This window comes from Cupressus sempervirens, chromosome 11, assembly GCF_028749045.1.
Source record: "Cupressus sempervirens isolate cs-2001-9-10 chromosome 11, ASM2874904v1, whole genome shotgun sequence".
NCBI lineage: Eukaryota > Viridiplantae > Streptophyta > Pinopsida > Cupressales > Cupressaceae > Cupressus > Cupressus sempervirens.
The window spans coordinates 818,103,126-818,124,676 of NC_143128.1; the positions used below are offsets into that span (position 1 = coordinate 818,103,126).

The 21,551-nt window shown below is 35.5% G+C and overlaps 1 protein-coding gene across 1 annotated transcript; it reads right to left on the reverse strand.

Moving 5' to 3' along the window:
• Positions 1-2,278: 2,278 nt before the first annotated feature.
• Positions 2,279-21,111, reverse strand: LOC149532060 (NC domain-containing protein-like protein). The gene is made up of 2 exons (XM_089808260.1): positions 20,959-21,111; positions 2,279-3,203 (listed from the first exon to the last, which is right to left on the reverse strand). The coding sequence occupies exons 1-2, from the start codon at positions 21,050-21,052 to the stop codon at positions 2,527-2,529; spliced, it is 771 nt and encodes a 256-aa protein (XP_089664386.1). The 5' UTR covers positions 21,053-21,111; the 3' UTR covers positions 2,279-2,526.
• Between the last annotated feature and the right edge of the window lie 440 nt (positions 21,112-21,551).

A 21,551-nucleotide genomic window follows, 5' to 3' on the forward strand; every position in this document is an offset into this window, starting at 1 on the left:
AACTGATTATTACATGGAGTGGAGGTTAAATATTCCTCTCATCTCCACAATGGCAACATGTGTGTATTGCCACCCTTGAAATCAATCAAGAATTTGATCGGCCTCCGAAAAATATGTGTAGCATTTTTTTTTTAAACTCCAACCTTTCTAATTAATTTCTCAATGACACAATCTCCTCTAATCTTTTTTGTAACCTTACCATTTCTTCTTATAATTATTTCATCTTACTCCATCCAATTAATGACATTAAAATCATGCCTCTTTTCCTTTAATCGATTTAGTATTAAAATCATTATATTATCCTCCCCCAAATCAATCCACCTTATCATTACATTAGAAATCATATTAATTATCCCCTTTAAAAAGCATGCCACCATAGCTAATCAATAAGTTAGCCACCAAATACAAGTTTATCATTCCTTGTGTGTGTTAATTTGTTCCCTTACCATGAGGGCAAGGATGTCCTTCGATAGAGTGACCATCTACCTCCAACGCCTTAGACCTTGGACTTGTAGTCCCAAGCTCGTCATAGCATCAGCAACAACATTATTTTCTCTCTAGGTGTGTTCTAAGACATAACTTACAAGTTTAGCAAGGAGGTTCCAGAGGTCCCCCATTATGTCAGCGATAGAGCAAACTAGTGCCATACACCCTTTCACCATATCCACTACCACCTTGGAATCACCTTCAATGCAGATGTGTTTCCATCCAATGTTGACAGCTAATTTTAACCCCCAATAGAGTGTTATCGCTTCCACCACATTTTTAGAGGCATTCCCCAACTTACCAGCAAAAGCCATATAATGTTTCTTCCATTGGCACTTACTATTTTTTTAGCTACAAAACATTGATATTATAAAATGTTGTCAGTAATGATGGTAGACTTTTAATGGTTCTTACAATTCCATATTGGTTTTCTTCTTAAACCTATGATTTCCAAATTGTTTCTCACCATGAGTTTCTTTCTATTCTGCCAAGTTTTCAACCTGTTTTGGTTAATAAACAAATATCTTAACCTTCTTTTGAGAAAACTATATTGATATTTATTTTTTATGCAAAACATATTTCTCACTTAACCCTAATTTACACGTGATTATCTATATGCACAATATTATTAAAAACAACTAGATGATATTTACTTAACTTTTCCAAGTGGAGCTATCTCAAGGATCTCAACTATCTTGTTCGTGACTAAGATCTCTATCCAATCTCCAAGTTAAGATGCATAAGAAAAATAATAATAGATTGCTTGCAGTTTCGAGAACAAAGAAATGTGATTTTATTCACCCTCTTTGTTGGATTATGGAACCATCCATGTCACATTGCGGGCATCATGGTGTTAGCATAGCATGATAGCTCCTTACTAGGAAAGAAGTTCATCCAAATATAGAGCTATAATAGATGAAAATGTATAGATAAAATATGCAAAAGGGTTATATGTAGCAAGAAGAATGTAGAATATCTCCTTTAAAACAAAGGATTGCATCACAAAGGAAATGTCTTCTCGTCAAGTATGAAAATTATAACCTACAAGGAATGTATGGGCTTTTTCAAGAAGTGGTTAACAAAATTTTAGCAAATCCAGAGTGTTCAATCTAATTGGTTCACTTCAAAAAAATAGAACAAGAATTATTTTTCACTTTTGAAAATTACAAGTAAAAGCAAAAATCAAAAATCACATACATATCGATTGAACTAATTTGAAAAAAAATTATAGTCAATGCTTATCCTACAGATAATTGTACCCAAATAAGAATAGTAAAATATTTGCAAAATGTAAGTTGTTGAAAGCATATAAATAAAAGTACATATAACCTCTCCAATTACAACCAACTTAAATAACTTCCAAAATGAAAGGTATAACATTTGAAACATCCCCATATATTTGTACTTATAAAACTCGCAACTTCTGACCAAACAAAATGTTCGGCAAGTCTATGATATCACTACAACGTCTAAAACTAGAAAACTGGCATTCGTACGAACTATGTAGCCAATACCGACTGCCAAGGGGTTTACTAATATGTGCAATATTTATCCGCAAAAGAAAATGAGTAATAAAAGACAGAATTAATATCAAACAAATAATACAAATGTAGGAATTCTTAGAAAAAATTCCATACACGCATAAAACCAAAAATCATTATAAAATGCCTTCTTGCAGTTAGGAAGCTTTTCCCTACTCTCGTACAAACCTAAGTACTGTAGGTTAGCATAAATATACCGATCTAGTATTAAAGAACTCTAAATATTATGGCCCCAACTAATAGCAGAGACATAAACAAAAAATATGAGCAGTCTTTTATTAATCACATTAAATCACCAATATCACAATAAATGTAAGCAGAGTTCATGCAAAATTAGTTGCTTTGAATTTTATTCTGTGATTTTCTCATGCAGCTGACCATAAGATCTGATCAAGCTCTGAGATGCTATTATGGTAAAGTGTGAGTCTAGAAATTCAACAAATAGCTAATTCGGTTATAGACACAACAGCCAAAAGCAAAAAGACCTCTTCGCATTGCCTTACTGCTCGAAGATACCACCAGTTGATGGAATCACTTGCACATTATGCAGGCCCAGTTTTGCTGTTAAATCTTCCACGGAAACTTTTGAGACATCCATACGAACCCCAATATCAGTTGCATATCGGCTCAAGCAATATGTGCCAATTGCCACTACAGTTATTCCAGTTATATTAGTTGTGAGAAACCCCAAGGGGGATGAAAAAACAGCAGCAAATGGAGCACCGAGGATTGACGCTGCTTGACCACTTCTTCCAATAGGATTCCGATCAATAACAAGCAAGCCAGTTTTACAGTAAATTGCAAAGTCTTCACAATTGTTTTTAAAAATGTTATAGCATCCAAAACCATTTTCACGCAAGTAAATTGCACGATGTACAACTGTCTCTGGTGGGTCTGACTCTGCAAGAGTACAAGTTCCACCTCGAGCTTTTGCAAGAAAGAGGGCAGGGTTGACAGAGTACTCAAAGCGATACAAGGACCCTCCAGCAAGGAAACAATCAAGACAAGAACACACTACTCCATTGCTGTCTTGTTCATGATTGCATGAATGGCAGACATGAGGTCTATTGGTAGGCCCTGAGCTCAACAGCAGTATGTCAAGGACTGTACCAGTCCCCATTTCCTCCCCTCTTCCCCTCGTGAAGTGAAGGACCTTATTCTCTCCAATATATATACCTGAAAAACATCTCAAATTCTATATTAATAGAAAGCAAATTTAAACAATCTTAGGGAATATTTGGAAGTGCTTTGGAAGTTCTTGAAATAATAATCCATGCAGAAATGTTTGCCTTACAGTCCATCTGCTAGATTAATAATCCATAAAATATCAGAACTAAGCCAAGATAAAACATTATGCTCTTGTATTATACAATAAATTCCGTATAAAACATATATCTAGAGAATACTAGATTATCATAAGATGGAAAAACCAATGGAGAAAAAGAAGCACCAAAAGTATAAGCTAGTTCCCGTAATATATTGAACATTTTCCTTTGCCTTGGAAAATGCTTCCTATATCAAAAAAACTAGAAGTAAGCTTCACATGAAGCATGAAATACAAGTTATGTCTATGTAAATGTAAGGAAGGAAAGCACCTAGGCCCTTGCACAAACAGTTATGAAACCAATTTCGGTGAGATTTAATGTTCAAAGATAGCACTTACTTGAAGAGTGAACCTCTCCATGATAAACAGACAAGAATCATCCTCAAAAGGAAACCTGCATCACACTTTCCCAAGGAAGCTCATTGAGGCCATATGGACAGTAAACTAAACACTTCTCCTATTCACATCGGTTTAACTGAACATTATCCTATTGACATCAGAAATAAACTAAACACCTCTCTGCTATTGCAACTAATCATCCAAGAATCTACTGACAGAGCTCTTCATTAATGCACGTGTTAGAGAAACGGATTTGAGCCAAAGCAACTCCCCAGCAATTCAGCTGTAAAGCACCTCCGAAAGATGTGATCAATTGTCTCCTAAAGATGTGATCAATTTGCATAGAGAGTTATGCCTACCTCACCCAACCTTAAGTGTTACAGTTAGTCCTTGCCAAATAACAAACCTGTAAAATTTTGTGCTCTATTACCATGTAGAATTTTAGCTAACCTTCAAACATTGGATCTAGCTAAAAAAGAAAGAACAAATATGTAGTAAAAAGAAAAATTAGAACAAGAATAAGAACAATAAATTCTTTCTTATTCATTCACATATGAATATAATTACAATATATAGACTTCCTTAAAGCAAAAAGTGGAGAGAAAAAATAATAAAATTGAAAAAATTAGAGATATTCCTTAGTCAGTTTGCAAGTTTATCCATAAATCAAGGATAAAACAAGTCGCAAAAAACAACTTTCCTTGAAAGCAGGGATAACAAACTCAAAGCTGCTAAATTATTTGCACTAACAGCCCCCCTTAAGGGTAACTAAGCAGACGGAAGCATAAAGAAGGAAAACTGGAAAGAGGGAAGACCTAGTAGGAATAAAACCCCCCTGAAAATATGTATTTACTATTTAGAAAAGCATCTTCAGAGAAACAAGAATAGTGTGGATGACTGTCCAATGATAACTGCCATAGTGCCGAATAAAGAACCATCTTTGAAATCATGACGAAAATCAGGATCAATCTGCATTAGTGCCCCCAACGACACTACTCGACCTATGAGCAGATGAGTAGATGGAAAACAAGGATAAACATCTGACAATCGAACATACAAAAGACAATAATCTACATAGGATCCCTTAAACAATGAAAAGATGGCAAACAAATGCAAAACATCTATCTATCAAGGATGTAGATGACAAATGAGTCTCTACGAGTGACACTACTCAACCATGCAAGAAAAAATTGCTAGTTGAAAATACAGGTGTCAATTGTCTACAAAATTGATCGACTCTAGAACCAAGAAAGCATCAACACGAACAGTAGAAAACCCCTCCACATATTGAAAGGAACAACATTACAGGTCCATTGTATCAGTGTGTCACTGAGAAGAAGATGAAGACCAGTCCCATGCAGAAAGAGCATGATCTTGGCCTGTTTGTGATGGATCAACCCTTTGTTGCCATTACTATTCAATGTAAGCCTCTACTTGTGAGCTGAAGCCAAATCTTTAGCTTCCATTTGAAATCGTAATATAGCATCAAATTTGTAAAGATTGGAAATGTCATTCTTTAAAAGCTCTAAATTTTTTCATTACCTGCAACAAAAGAATTATTCTCCTTTGTAGCAATTGTATGCTCTAATACCATGTAAAATTTTGTGCTCTATTAGCATGTAGAATTTTAGCTAACCTTCAAACATTGGATCTAGCTAGAAAAGAAAGAACAAACATATAGTAAAAGAGGAAAAATTAGAACAAAAATAAGAACCATAATTCTTTCTTATTCATTTACATATGAATATAATTACAATATATAGACTCCCAAAACATAAAACGGAGGAATAAAAAAAATAAAACTGACAAAATTAGAGGTGTTCATTAGTTAGTTTAGAAAATTGAGCAATTGCAAGTTTATCCATAAATCAAGGATAAAACAAGTTGCAAAAAACAACTTACCTTGAAAGCAAGGATAAAAAAACTCAAAGCTGCTAAATTATTTGCACTAACACCCCCTTAAGCCTAACTAAGGAGACAGAAGCATAAAGAAGGAAAACTGGAAAGAGGGAAAACCTAGTAGGAGTAAAACCTCCCTCAAAATATGTATGTAGAAAAGCATCTTCTGAGACACAAGAATAGTGTGGATGACTGTCCAATGATAACTGCCATAGTGCCAAATAAAGAATCACCTTTGAAATCATGATGAAAATCAGGATCAATCTGCATTAGTGCCCCCAATGAAACTACTCAAACTATGAGCAGATGGCAAACAAGGATAAACCTTTGACAATCGACCATACAAAAGACAATAATCTGCATAGGATCTGTTAAACAATGAAAAGATGGAAAACAAATGCAAAACATTTATCAATCAAGGATGTAGATGACACGACTCTCTAGGAGTGACCCTAACGACACTACTCAAATATGCAAGAACAAATTGCTAATTGAAAATATAGGTGTCAATTGTCTACAAAATTGATCAACTCTAGAACCAAGAAAGCATCAACATGAATAATAGAAAACTCCTCCACAATATTGAAAGGAAAGCCATGATAGGTCCACTGAAATGGTATGTCACTGAGAAGAAGATGAAGGCCAAGCCCATGCGAAAAGAGCATGATCTTGACCTATCTATGATGGACCAACAAAATTTGGATCGACCTTTGTTTCCATTACTATTGATGCAGGAGCATCTTGCATTAGAAAATAAAGTGAAATAAAATATTGGAGGAGAGAGAAAGTGACAAAAATAGAAGAAAAATAATAAATAAATAAATAAAATTGGAGAAAAGAGGGAAAAGGCATTTAATAAGTGGCATTATTAAATGTAACTTGTGGCTAGAGGGTTTAGTTAATTTAACTTGCTGAGCCGACTTGTGGCTTGAGGGTTTATTTAATGTCACTTGCTAGTGCCCGACTTGTAGCTTGGTTTGGTATAAGTAGAGGGCCTTGTCTTGTCATTATTCATTCATTCATTCGGAGGTGGAGTATGGAGAGTAGCGGAAGAGCGAGTTTTTCCTAAGTCTGCGAACAAAGCACCGAATGTGAGGCAATTTATAGCAAGATTGTGATTATCATCCAGCTTGGAGAAGAGCATGGAAGATGGAGTAGCTAGGTGAGAGAAGATTTCCAAAGTGTGTGGATAGAGCATTGAATGTGAGGCAATTTATACTTGGATCTTGGATAAAGTTTGAGAAGAGCTAGTGGTTGCGGCTTGGAAAACAAGGAGATTGCCTGGTGGGCTTGCAAGCACAAGTTGATATCTTCATTGGAGGTTTCTACTAGAGTGGATCTGGAGTAGCTAGGGTTTGGATTGGATCTTGAGGGATCTTGCAGAACTATTACTTGCTTTGTATTTGGTCGTAACCGGGAAGGCCTTACTACCCGGCACATTGCATGTAATCAGTTATATCTATTGAGTAAATTATTGTGAATCTTTGACTTCAAATCTTGCATTTTTGCTTATTCTTCCGTTGTGTGGTTATTTGTTGGGCGCTAGGACATCTACTTTGGGGATTCTCCTGCCTTGCACTGCATCAAGTGATATCAGAGCCAAGTCGTTCCTCAGCGTGTAAACAGATCGTCGAAGTTGAGGCAGTTTGCACTATGACCTTGGGAGGACATGCAGATGGATCCATGGTTATGAAGATGGAAGGTTGATCTGATACCACGATGCAGTACAAAGCAGGAGAATCCCCAAAGGAGATGTCCTAGCCCCCAACAAATAACCACACAACGGAAGAATAAACAAAAATGCAAGATTTGAAGCCAAAGATTCACAATAATTTATTCATAATATAACTGATTACATGCAATGTGTTGGGCTGTAAGACCTTCCCGGTTATGGAAAAATACAAAGCAAGTAATAGTTCTGTAAGATCCCTCAAGATTAAATCCAAACCCTAGCTAGTCCAGATGCACACTTTGGTAGAAACCTCCATGGAAGATCTCAACTTGTGCTCACAAGCCCACCAAGCAATCTCCTTGTTTTCCAAGTCGCAGCCACTAGCTCTTCTCAAACTTTACCCAAGATCCAAGTGTAAACTACCTCACATTCGGCACTCTATCCACACACTCTAGAAATCTTCTCTCACTCAGCTACTCCATCTTCCACGCTCTTCTCCAAGTTGGATGATAATTACAATCCTGCTATAAACTGCCTCACATTCGGCGCTCTATTCACAGACTCGGGAAAAACTCGTTCTTCGACTACTCTCCACACTCCACCTCCAAATGAATGAATGAATAATAACAAGACAAGGCTCTCTACTTATACCCAACCAAGCCACAAGTCGGCCACTAGCAAGTTATATTAAATAAACCCTCAAGCCACAAGTCGGCCTAGCAAGTTAAATTAAATAAACCCTCTAGCCACAAGTTACATTTAATAATGCCACCTATTAAATGCCTTTTCCCTCTTTTCTCCAATTTTATTTATTTATTTATTATTTTTCTTCTATTTTCGTCACTTTCTCTCTCCTCCAATTTTTTTTTCTCTTTAATTTTTAATGCAAGATGCTCCTGCATCAACTATTCAATGCAAGCCTCTACTTGTGAGCTGAAGAAGAAGCTTTGGCTTCCATTTGAAATCATAATATAGCATCAAATTCAAAACGACTGGAAATTCCATTCTTTAAAAGCTCTAAATTTCTTTATAACCTGCAACAAAAAACTTATTCTCTGTTCTCACAATCGAATGCTATGATACCATGTAAAATTTTGTGCTCTATTAGCATGTAGAATTTTAACTAACCTTCAAACATTGGATCTAGCTAGAAAAGAAAGAACAAACATGTAGTAAAAGAGGAAAAATTAGAACAAGAATAAGAACAATAAATCCTTTCTTATTCATTTACATATGAATATAATTACAATATATAGACTTACTTAAAGTAAAAAGTAGAGGGAAAATGGAATAAAACTGAAAAAATTAGAGGTATTCCTTAGTTAGCTTACCAAGTAAGCAATTGCAAGTTTATCCATAAATCAAGGATACAACAAGTTGCAAAAAACTCAAAGCTGCTAAATTATTTGCACTATCTCCTCTTTCATGGATCATGGAATTTTGGCCTTCGTAGCTTTTTGTTTCTCTGTTTGTGACAAGTTTGCATGCAAGTGATTCCTGGGAGATGTGAAGTTGATTTTACCTCAACTCTTACAAAACTACCCCGAAACTTTGTGCTTGAAACATGTCCTTCCAAATTTATAACTTGCAATGCTTTTTCCATCACATTCCTAGATACTTGGTTCACCAGAATCACCATTACTCATTCAAACATGGGGCAAGAATTATCGTGTTTTAGGATTTAATCATGCAAAGAATAAGTTTAACCATTAACATAATGATAAAATCTATGAGGCTCCAGTACTTAGTCATTAACTTGAGACATTAAAGAAAACTCATGAGCTAACTTAAAAGAAAGCTAGAAGTAACTTTTAGGACAATATTTTGAATAAATCAGTGCAATTGTTTAACATAATTATTATCATATAAAGAAGATGACCGAAATGCAGGTAAGCTACATTAGAAGGGATCTCTCAAAAAAAATTGTACAAGCATTTTTAATGTTCTTGAATACATCATAGTAATGTATAGCCACCATGAAGCATGTCTTAACTATTCCATAATGTCTATACTATGTTTCATACAAATTACCTTTTCAATATTTTCTTTTAGCCGTTGGTGACCAAAGGTCCAGAGTTATTTGTATTTTTCAATCTCTTGATAGTTGATACTAGATAGTTCATTATAGCTTGTGTGTATTGCAAGATGAAGATGTTTACAAATATCTAGCAAAATAAAACACGAACCTATATGTAATGTTTAGTTTCAACAAATAGTCTGTCGGTAGTGAGCCAATGTCCCTCACGAGGTTTGCAACATGGTTTAACCTCCTCTTGTGTCTTCTATAAGTCTAGTGATTGCATCATTAAAAGGTCAATGTTTTGGTGAAATGGAAACCCTAGCAGTAAACAAGTGGTATCAAAGATTGATCACAGGTTTGAATCCACGCAAACCGCAGCGAGTGACACTAGGAGGGAGGCTGGTGACAGTGGACAAGCATCCCTGGGCTCACGACGTGGCTTAACCACCTTCTATATCTTCTATAAATCTAGTGGTTGTATTGGGCATTAATAGGTCAAACTTTTGGTACAACAACAACCTAGCAATTAACATAGTCTCCAACAATTCCAACTTGTAAACACCATGTAAATCTTTAAAGATCTACTTCCTCTATCCTAGAGTACTCATTGACTACTTACAACCATAATAAGACCGATGACACATGAAAGTGAATGTCATCTATCTCAAGATCCCTTCCAATTAGGGTGTTGTTTCCCATGTGGGCTCATTATTTACAATATTTACAAATACTAAATAATGACTCGATGAACCTATTGGGTCAAATCCCGACCTTGTATGAATTTGTCACAAATCCATGCAGACCTAAGAGAATCCATCACAAATCCATGTAGACCCATGAGAATCTGGGGTGAATCCGCGTGGATCCCCAGGGACCCACAGGACAAACTTGGAGTAAGTCACGAACCATAACTAGTGTGTTTTAATTATATTAAGAATAATTAATTAATAAATCAATGATTAATCATTATAATTAATTGGTATATATAATCAATCTATACATAATCAATATTAATAATAACTTATCAATTAAAATATAATGATTATATCTTGTAGACCTTGTTTATCAATTAATATTGATATAATCTAGCCTATAAATCTATAATATTATTAATAACTAATCTATAGCATTAATTTATAAGAAATATTAACATCTATAATCATAATAAATAATCTTCAATACTGTCACTAATATCAAAACATGGAATGGCATGGGCCATGATTGGATTAGTCAAATCTAATTAAACAAAACTATACAAAAAAAGTTAATATATTAATAATTATAAACCAAAATTAATGGACGTGAAGGGAAAGTTGCCTCAGTCCCACACATATACATACCATTTACAATGAGACATGGGGGGACATGGAAAAAATAATATAGAAAGGCAGGTGAGGAAGTTTTGAGCATGCAAAGTGGACATCGAAACAATACCAAACGCAATACCACTGAATAGGAAGGAAAGTCAAATTCCTCTGCGACTAAGCTTAGTTATGTTTGAAATTAAAGCACATTGACAGAAGTTACAAAACATAGAGACCGGAGAGTAAACTAATCTTCTTGTATGTGAATCAATAAGAGGCATTGGGGAAGACTAATGAACACAACAAATAAGAATATCGTCTCTTTTTCATATGAATTGGTCGTCGATGAAGTCGAACCAAAATTGATGTCTACTTCAACCTCAGTGTTAGGGAAGTATAGTAGCTAACACTAGAAACAGAAAGTTAAATAAATAAGGTATGTACTTTTTAGTAGGATATAGTATATTGAAAAGAAATGCCAATAGGAGTAAGAATCATTAAATTTATATATTCAAATTATATACGAAGGCTTTCTTTGAAACATACTACTAAACTATACTATAGTAATTTTGATATAGAAGAATTAAATAAGTAGTGATATAGAAAAATTAACAAATATAATGCTAATATCGTTAGTTATATGTATTTCTAATTATATATCATATTATACATGGTCACATGCTATGAATAGATATACATGATACCAATATTATACACACACACACACACACATGTAAATAAATATATGTGCACGAATATACAATACAATTTATTACTTGTAGGGAATATCTACATCAAGCATTATACGAATGTATATCATTTATAATGCAAAGGAATTAGATTGTTTATAGTCTGTTCCCTTGCTCTCTCTCTCTCACTATAATCTCAAAAGTTGATAGATGGTGTTGTCTAGGGAAGGCAGAGTAAATCCAGAGAATATACTGGTACCAAGCACCCTATGACAAGTAAATCTACGCTCTCCTTGGGATGGGTTTAGGAGCGAAGCAAGGAATCAAGGCTTAAACATGATAATTTTAAAATGTGTACTATTCTCTTAAATTGAATTAACTTAATTGCATAGGAATGAGTGGTAAGATTTGGTTATAGACAGCCTTTGGGTAGGGATCACATATATATTTTTATATTTAATGCATATATATACATTTACACACACACACAAATCCGTCCAAATCATAATGGGAAAAAAAGTCACGAATCAGATTCTTGTACGCAAACCCGCCACTGAATCCAAATAAGCAACTTAGACTTATTCTTAGCAAATAGAATGCAAGGCTTAGCTCCATATTGATCAATCTTTATTATCTATATACCCAACATTGCTGAAATGAGGAGGTTACAAAGAATTTATCTTCTAATCATGTTGCTTTCATTAAATTACATAATGCATGCATTTTCCTGTTTATTGTGAGCACTATATATCATTACACCATTTATGCTTAATATAAAAACCAGTAGCTGTGTGAATCTGAGACCGTACAATACTTGAATAAGGTTACTTCTACTGGTGGATATTTATAGTGGTATCAAAGCTCTGCTTGTTGGGTTAACTACTTACAAGTTGGAAGGAGTCTGCATACATCACCTATAAGAGAAGGAGGCCAAAAGCACAAGCACACTCCAATTCTAATTCAGAAGGGGAACTGGGTGACAAGCAATAAAAGACAGATCAAAGTCTTTTGATGATGCCAAGTAATCTAGAAAGAGATCAACAACAAAGACTTGAAGCCATAGATCGCAGACTTGAAACATGCATTTTATTCACATTGGCAATTTTATCCATGTTTTTCTTGTGCCCATAACTGCAAGAAAGTTAAACTTGTGAAAACTCATGGAACAAATAAAATAGAGTACTCAGCAACTCGGAGAGTACTTGCAGAGTTTGAAAACTATGGTCGAAGCTATGACTCAGATGGCAAATCTATGAAGACTAACAACCAAGATAGACAAGGTATGGCCAAAATGTGCAAGGTGAAGGAAGTCAAACTTCCAGGGCAGCAAGTAGAAGAATGTAGAACAATAACCAGGCTATTCATGCTTGCATTTTTGGTAGAACCACCATGAGAAGCAGTGCAACAAAAATAAGGCGTTGAAATCTTTAAAGACTCTCCAAGAGTATGAAGCGTTTCACAAAGAATTTCATGCAGGGATGTCTTTAGCAGATTGTTGCACCAGGCCCAAGATTGAGAGAGGTCAAGGCAATAGCAGGGATTTGCAGCAAAAGGTGGGCAAGTTGTACATTCTGAGTGTTGATGAATGTTCGATGCACTGCAGATTCTCAGGGTGCAGAAGTTGGATAGCTACTTTCAGCTGAATCTGATGATCGAGATGGAAGCGATCAAGTACACTACTCTTCACTTGGATGGTGAAGCACGTGAGAGGTGGTCCCATGGATTGGTCAGCTTGAGACATACTCATATCTCTTCATATACTGACTTCATACTACGATTGGTTGATAGGTTTGGCATTCTCATGAGCTGGCTAAATTGAAGCAAGTAGGTTCAGCAGATGCATCTGTGTCTAAATTTCAAATGCTTTCAGTTATGGTCACTGACATGTCAGAGTATAGATTGCTTGTACTTTGTCAAAGTGTTGACTGAGCCACTTCATGGTTGCGTAAGAGCCCTTGAACCTCGTACTCTTCTCACTACCATTAAGAGAGCATGCCACGTGGAATTTTCTACCTCTAAGGGTAAGCACATTTATGAGGATATCAGTGCCAAGAAAAGAAGTCATCTTACAAGGATTAAGGGGTCTTCCAAGCCAGGTAAGGAAGATGATAAAAACAAGTTAGATTTTGAAAACAAAAATTAGCTACATAAGAAGTTTTGTTTTACTTTTCAAGAACCACGGAAGCCCACTCACGGGTGCCTTGGGAAAGGTAAATTGTATTATATTGAAGTCATATCCAACATATATCAAAGTCTCACCCAACATTGATGATACGTTAGAGAGGGGCAATGAAGAGCAAGATGTTACATCTTTAGCACATGGTGCTTCTTCCAAGTATTCCCAAGCATCAGCCATTTCGTGTACGAGGAGATGTGGATGGACAGCAAGTGACATGCCTGGTGGACAATGGTGCAACTCACAATTTCTGAATTTCATGAGTGATAGCTTGGTAGCAATGAGAGGATTGCCAATGAAGGAATTTCCAAGATTTCGTGTCATGCAAGCAGAGGAATTTGAGATGAGCTGCAACAAGAGGGTATTGTTGATGTGAGTTTGGTGAGCACCTCAACATGTAGGAATATCTAATCCTCTCTTGAACAAGGAAGCTCTAAATGCTAAACAATGTGAATAATTGTGTGATCAAGTAAAGAAACCCCAAGGTTTGCACTGTATACTTGCAACTTTTTGTTGGACACAACTCAATATTTATGATGTAATTTGCCGATGATCACCTGGGGACTTATATTATCCTTTTGTGGAGGATCTATCCGCTTTGTAAGTGCAAATGATATGGTAATTTGAGTGCATCACCTCTTCTAACAACGATTTGAAAAAAAATGCAAATAGCATGAATTTTTAGGAATCTAGATTACTTCTACTTCCAACTCTACTATGCAAGACATAATTGAATTTCTAGTGTGCCTATACCTTAATCACCAAATTCATGCATCCAAATCGTAGACTAGATCCAAGTTCGTATCGAGTCTGGATTCGCAATTGATATGTACCAGATTCGAATAGGGTCAGGATTTGACCATGTTGATTCATCTAGATTCACAATCTACAAATTTGGACGAACCCACAAGGTCAAATTGGGACCTTTTACGAATTCGGCATGAATCCACGCAGACGCGAGAGAACCTGACATATATCTACACGGATCCCCAAGGACCTACAGGGCAAACTTGGAATAAGTATACACAAATCCATATATATGCATATGTATATTTCTATATTTATATATATACACACACAAATCTATACGAATCATAATGGGAGAGAAAATATGAATCCATGAATTGGATTCACGTCCCCGAATCCAAATCGACAACGTAGGGTTAAACCAGTCGTAACCTTGCCAAATCAACTATGCTAAGGAGAGTGTCATCTTCTAAGGGCACAAGTATAATTTTCAAACTACTTTTGCTCAAAAAAACCATTGACTGTGTAAATCAATGAAAATTAAGCAAGTGAAGAGCTTGCAATGGTTTTTAAACCCTCCTTACATTGTTAATTACAAACAACAAGTACCAAAAGGTATGAACACAAGTTTCACCGTGATTCAAGAACAACAATATCTTTCATTATCTATTTAACCTAAACAACTTTTAGCTTCTACTCAACAACATTCAAATAAAGAGAGAAATGTGGAAACCATGCAACATTCCAAAACATCACAAGTAATCACCATGAAAATAATAAAAAATTAGGAATAATTTTAGCAGTATTTTGACAACAATTCTTCAAGTCTCTAGTAATAATTTTTTGGCAGTATTTTAAGCCTTATATAGAGGCTCTAAGTGCAATGAGTGACTTAGATTGATCCAAGATCAACGGCCAAGATACCAACACGACCCTAACGTAACTACCATCTACAAGCATTAGATGCTATCCAATGACAACAAGGCACCAATCCATGGGCGAACGAGAAAATTGCATTGCCTTTTCAACACATCCATTTCGCAATTGACCGATGAGAATATTTATTATGGAAAAGCACTAAATGCAATGCACATGTACACTTAGAATAACTTGATTAGACAAATTGGACACAACAAGTTGGAATCCTCTAATTGGTCAAAGATGAGAGGGCCCCACCTTAGCATGATTATCTTGCAATCTTTGTTTGAATTCTACTTCTCCATCCTCATAGCCTTGGAAATCTTCTCATTGACATGTAATTGAAATTGCTTGTGCTTAAAATATTTCTTATTTTGATGTCTTGAAGTTGATCTTTCATCGTCACTTGAATAGGGCCGTTGTCTTTACCATTGCACTTGCACTTCCATTTTCACTTTAATTTCCAACTTTTAACTTATTTTTCGCTAGCTTGATGAACAAAATTGCAAATGTCTTATGATGCTCCTATATTGATCTTGGTGTCGGAATCATCCTTGGACATGAAAGGACTTGACCTTGAACATTCTCTTGCTAGTCATGTCCATGTTGAAAGTTGTGAAATTGCTTCTTGCTCCATGTATCCTCTTGATATTGCAACAGCTCCTCCTTGATCTTGAACTCTTAAGCTTCATTTCCTTGCAAAACGACAAGACATATGTGTTAAGTTGGTAAAATAGCAAACATGAGCAAAATTAAATGTTCTTATGACTAAACAACTCTCCCTAAAAATATGATTTCAACTTAAGATGGGAGTTGTATTTGGATGGAAATATTTCTCTTGTTTATAATCTTAACTTTGTCATAGAATAATCTTCTGATTGAATTTTGATTTCCAATTTTCTGAGTTTCAAACATTCAACATTCAGTTTCTCTTGCAAACTTTCTTCTAAGTCTTGATCTGATTGAAAGCCAATGAATGGTCTGATTTCCAGCCCCTGTCCTCTAATGTTTGCACTTACAATGATCTATTCTGCTTTTGGAGACTTGTTTGATTCACATTAATGATTTGAATATGGAGTATTGCACCTTTCCTTTAAAGGTTTTGATCCAAAAGTCCTGTCTATTGAAAACTTGTATGGCCACCCAACCTTGAGGATTAAATTTAATTGCAATTAGCTTAATCCTCGTGTAGGCTGGCCTTGATTCTGATCAAATTTGCCACTTAATTTCTCCTTCGCTTACTTGTTTTAAATATCATTCAGTTTGCAGCTTCATCTTTTCCCTAGCGGATTTGCCTCGAGAGTTTGCACTTGTTTGAAATTGCTTTAATGAAGGGTGGAAATGTAAGGGATCTTGGAACAAAGTTCCAAGGGTGTTCAGAATTCCAACCCCCCTTGGAAATTTATTTCAAGGGAGGTCGGAATTCTGACCTCCATTGTTAAGTGTACACCCCTTCAAAAGAGCATCATTATTTATCTTTCTCTTTCGAATTTGTGGTTTGCAAACCGTTTTCTCCATGCCGTTGTTTGGTCCTCACACTTTGAAATCAACTTTTCTCCATTTGCTAATCGATCTTCTCTCTTGGTTGCTTGGTTTTTGCTTTGATAGATTCAGATCTGATTGTAAACATTTGAATTCCCTCATCCAGTTGCCCTGTTTTTTTGTTACAATGCTTGGATTCTGATTTCAAAGGCATCAGTTTTGATTTGGTCTTAAAATCACTTGCCAAACTTGGGTGGGAATCAAAGGGGACTTGGAATTCAATTCCAACAAAGGTCAGGAGTCTGACCTTTCTTGGAACTTTCCAAGAGGTCGATCACACAATATGTGCTATGTGTTGATTGCCAGTTCCAGATTTCACTTTGAATTTGGTAGATTGTTCTTTTGAATGCACATTGGCTCTCTCTCATTTCATCTTGAAATATTGGCATAACTCAGATCAGATCTTCAAACGTGGTTTGCATGATTTCAAGGGCTTGGTCATTTTCTTTCAATGATGAAGGCTAGGTACTTGTCAAAACATGGTGTCTGAGTTTAAAGTGCTTGCAAACTCAAATGAAACCTCACAACATTTCCCAAATTTCCCCTTGATTCAAAATTTTCAACCTTTCACCAAGGCAAACTTGATGACAACCTTGGAAACCAGTTCCAACATAGGTCAGATTTCCAACCTTGCTTGGAAATTTATTCCAAAGCAGCTTAGAATTTTCCAAGTTAAGCAATTTTCAAAAAAAATAGGTAAGTGCGAAACATTAACTCAGAAACCACCGATTTTATTTTGTTTTCTTCATCAGTTCAAATCAGAATTTCAATCATTAATTAGAATTCAATCATTAAAACACAAATCTTCTCTTTTGATCAAACCTTGCATTACAATTGCAAGAAAGTTGCAATTTTGTCAATATGAAGTCAGAACAACACTTAGCCTTTTGTTGAGCATTTTCATCAAAATGTGCAAGTGTCTGGAAAATACATTTGGTGGAAAATTACAATCTTGTAAAGGTGTTCAATCAGGACTCAAACAACTTTAAACTCACCTCACGATTCACATTTGCCACTACACATTGTCTTAACTCTCAGAACTTGTTCAAACTTCTCATTTTATCAACCTTGAGATTTCAAAAGTTATCACTAAGCCTAGACTAAGCCAAAGCCAACGAACTGCTCTACTGTCAAGCGAAAGTAGGATGTCCCCATTTACGATGGGGCAATGGTGTGAAAAGGTCACCACAGGTACCAGAGATGAGCATTGAATTTGATGACTACACTAACACTGATGATTTCTATGTGATTGGGATTGTTGATTCTGATATTATATTAGGAATTCAGTGGTTACATCCTCTTCGGGAATAGAATTAGGATTTCCAGCAGATACAATTGGAGTTCATGGTGGATGGGAAAACCTTACTGAAATTTCAAAGATTTTAAGGGGTTGATGATCAACCTCGACTCTGTTTGTGAGAAGTTTATGCTATACTTTGTACTTTGGAAAGTTGGATAAAGGGAAGTTTGGCAGGGGGGTTGACTATTCGTATGTACTGCTTAGAATCTCAGAATATGATATGACTATTCCTCAAGTGTTAATATTGTACTTGACTTGACTGGCTTGATTCTATTCAGGTGCTCGTTTTAAATTACATGGATCTTTCCATTAGTGGGACCAATGATCTCTTTCTGTTTGAAGTTTATTTCCTATATTCGTAGTCAATTCTAATGGAGATGACATCAATCACCTGCTTTCATAGAGGTAGCCAAAGAGATTTATTTTTTCTATTGCGTTTTAATAAAATAATATTAGAATGTGATTTGCAGGATTCCCAATTCAAAAAGTAAAGAAAAACTTCTATGATGCAATCCAACCTCATAAAAGACAAATAACTGTACATGCAAAATCAAGGCTTGACTATAATGATTTTTGAATGCACATTCAGGTATAGTTCAAAATATCTCACACATATCTCCAATTAGTCTACTTATCACAATATTTTTTGGTTCCCATGAAGTAACGCCAACTTATCTCGGATAAGTCATTGCAGAAAATTTCAAAATATTGCAGAGAACTTGGTAAAATATCGGTGATATTTCTCTATTTTATTGTGATAAATAGCAAACTTTTCGCCCAATGGCCTACAAAAGGGAAAAACACTTTTTTGATTGGAAAAACAGATTTGGAGAGGAAAGAAAGGGCAAAGAGGAGAAAGAAAGTTCCTTCAGGATTGGAAAAACAGATTTTAAGTTCCCAAAATTTTCCCAAGAAGTTTCCGATTTATCCCCAATATTTTCCAATATTTTTTTCGCCTTCGGCAATAAGTTGCCAATAACAATATTTTGAACTATGCTTTCAGGTGAAATTATAACGTAAGGCGGGTGTAATTCAACAGTAAAGAGGTACAAGTTCAAATACAATCCTTCACATGATCATCAAGTAAATGCAAAAGGTATATTGCATGGGAGAAAATTTGAATTGGATAGTAGAAAAAAGGTTTGGGCATATTTCATGTGACACATCAAGTATGTGTGTGTTGTCCCATACGGATAATGCATGTAAATCCAAGGAGAAAATCAACCAATCTATAAATCTAGGGTTAAGGTAAAAAGTAATGGTTAGGAACTATTTTATCTAGACCAGAGGAACACCATACTGATTGTATTACTTCTTAAAGAGCTAAAAACTTGACATTGACATGTCTTAAGGGACTTACCATCAATCAATAAGCTTAAGAATAGATTAAACTTGTCTGAGTTAAAATTTGCATGGCCGAGTCCCCAAATTTTGGCGAGGTCGGTGAAGAAATCCATTATTAGATCGAGATCCAAACAAATAAATTTTAGTGTTACAATGTCTAACAATCTTATATTAAATTATCAAAACCATGAGGAGGTGCCAATTTACTATCTCCCAGGGATACAACTAGTCTAGCTAAAATTGTTTGCAAGCAAAGACTACACTAGGGAAGACATGGAAATTTGTTCAGCGCTCCCCTTAGGATTCGTGACAAGGGCTCAACCGCCTCCTGTGTACTATAAGTTGAGTGGTTGTATCAAGCACTAACAGATTGGTCTTTTGGTGCAACAGCAACCCCACTCTAACAAGTGGTATTAGAGTTTGGTCGCAGGTTTGAATCCTCAGACCCTTGGGTAATGCTGAGGGGGAGATTGTTGGAAATTTGTTCAGCGCTCCCCTCGAGATTCATGACGAGGGCTTAACTGCCTCCTGTGTACTATAAATTGAGTGGTTGTATTGGGCATTGACAGATTGGTCTTTTGGTACAACGGCAACCCCAATCTAACAAGACAGACTACCACCATAGCCGAACACTAATGTAAATATATTGGGGACACTGCTGTTCTAGCCTTCATAATTAACAAGCAAAAGATAGACAAACTAACATCTAGCCAACCATTTTTATATCTCAGGCTGTATATTTCTCCATGCTAGTTGGAATGCATTTTGCTACCAAATCTGAATGACCTAGGAAACAACAAATTCAACCATAAGAATGGCAGTTTTTTTGCTTTATGTGCCCACACGCTGAGCATTGACTCCAGCAAATCCAATTCGCATGAACTCAAGTTACCTCTTTCCAAAGGAGGTGTAGTCGGCGATCACGGTTGCTAACTTTTTCAAAAAACTGTAATTCAAATAAAACATCCATCGTTTCCAAAAATTAGACTAAAAATCGGTAAATGCTAAATCCCAAACCTAGAACATCAGATTCATGTCATTATAGACAAAGCACCGGTATAAATCATACCCAAAACCAATCAGAAAAACTTAGTAGCTGTGATCCATAATCCATAGGCTGTTACCATCATCGGGAAATTTTTTGAAAACTAGAAAATTCTATACAAGTTTAGAATCATAGGTGGGCCTTATCTTTAAGGACATACTTAAACTGGCATAGTACATCTGGAGGCTTATGATTAACTCTTAGCCATGTTTATATCAAACGCGTATGATTATAAATACTTAAGCTGACCGACCGATATAGTTTTTAAAATTTTGTGAGAAACGATCCAATTGTGGAAAAGTATTCCATAAAAAGCACCTTGACCATAACACAAAACCTAAACACCCTAGCAGAATCAATCTTCAACACACTTAATTATAAACTCAAACTCAAATGCCCTCGTTCCAGTAAGATCTAATGATCAAATAATCAGACTTTTATGAACATAGCAAACAATGGGTAGAAACCCATTATCAACTTGGCTATGCTACAAGAAAAATCTGAAAAATCCAGACGATGAAAACTCCCATTGATTGTTACATACAATTGGATTCATACAGTGATCTTAGATCCATTGAAAAACGCCACATAAACTAGAGGAAAACAGAGTACCGTGATGTGCATATGTGTAAGCTGTTCGCCATGAGTAGACATGATCTCCAGGCCTAACATCGTCCTTGCTGATCTTGTTTGAGAATAACCCCATCGCTTCGCTCTTACTCCAACTCTCCAGCACTTTGCCGACTAAATTTATTACGAAACTGTACCTTGCGTGTCCTGGTAGCTCATATTAGATCACGATTATGTTGTACTCACAGTGAATTTTGGTAAGACAAAAATATTTTACTCTTTCGTTGTGGATTAGCATTGGAATAGGAAGAGAAAACTAGAATATGTTTTATATTTGTTATTTGGTACGCTCAATCAGAATTGGAAATAGGAAGACATATTTCAGTTTTGCCTCTAAAATGAGCATATGTCTATGCCAAAAAAAATTGAAATTGGAATAGTCATTCATATTCTCAATCCGTTTTTTTTATTTAAAAAAATAGAATTTAATTCCAATCCTATTTCATTTTTCTATTCTAATTTTCAATTCCTATGCCAGCAACCAAACGGTCTTAGAGTAAATAATTTAAGATTAAAATTCATTTTCATATTAAATTATTTTGTCATTTCAAAATAAAAAATGACTTTCTAGTAAA

What these genes read in the sequence shown, in the direction of transcription:
- LOC149532060 (XM_089808260.1), bottom strand. Translation starts at nt 21,052, where the DNA reads ATGGGGTTATTCTCAAACAAGATCAGCAAGGACGATGTTAGGCCTGGA. An exon ending in TTACACATATGCACATCACG is followed by an intron (nt 3,204 to 20,958) that starts GTACTCTGTTTT and finishes GATGTTTTTCAG; the next exon opens with GTATATATATTGGAGAGAAT.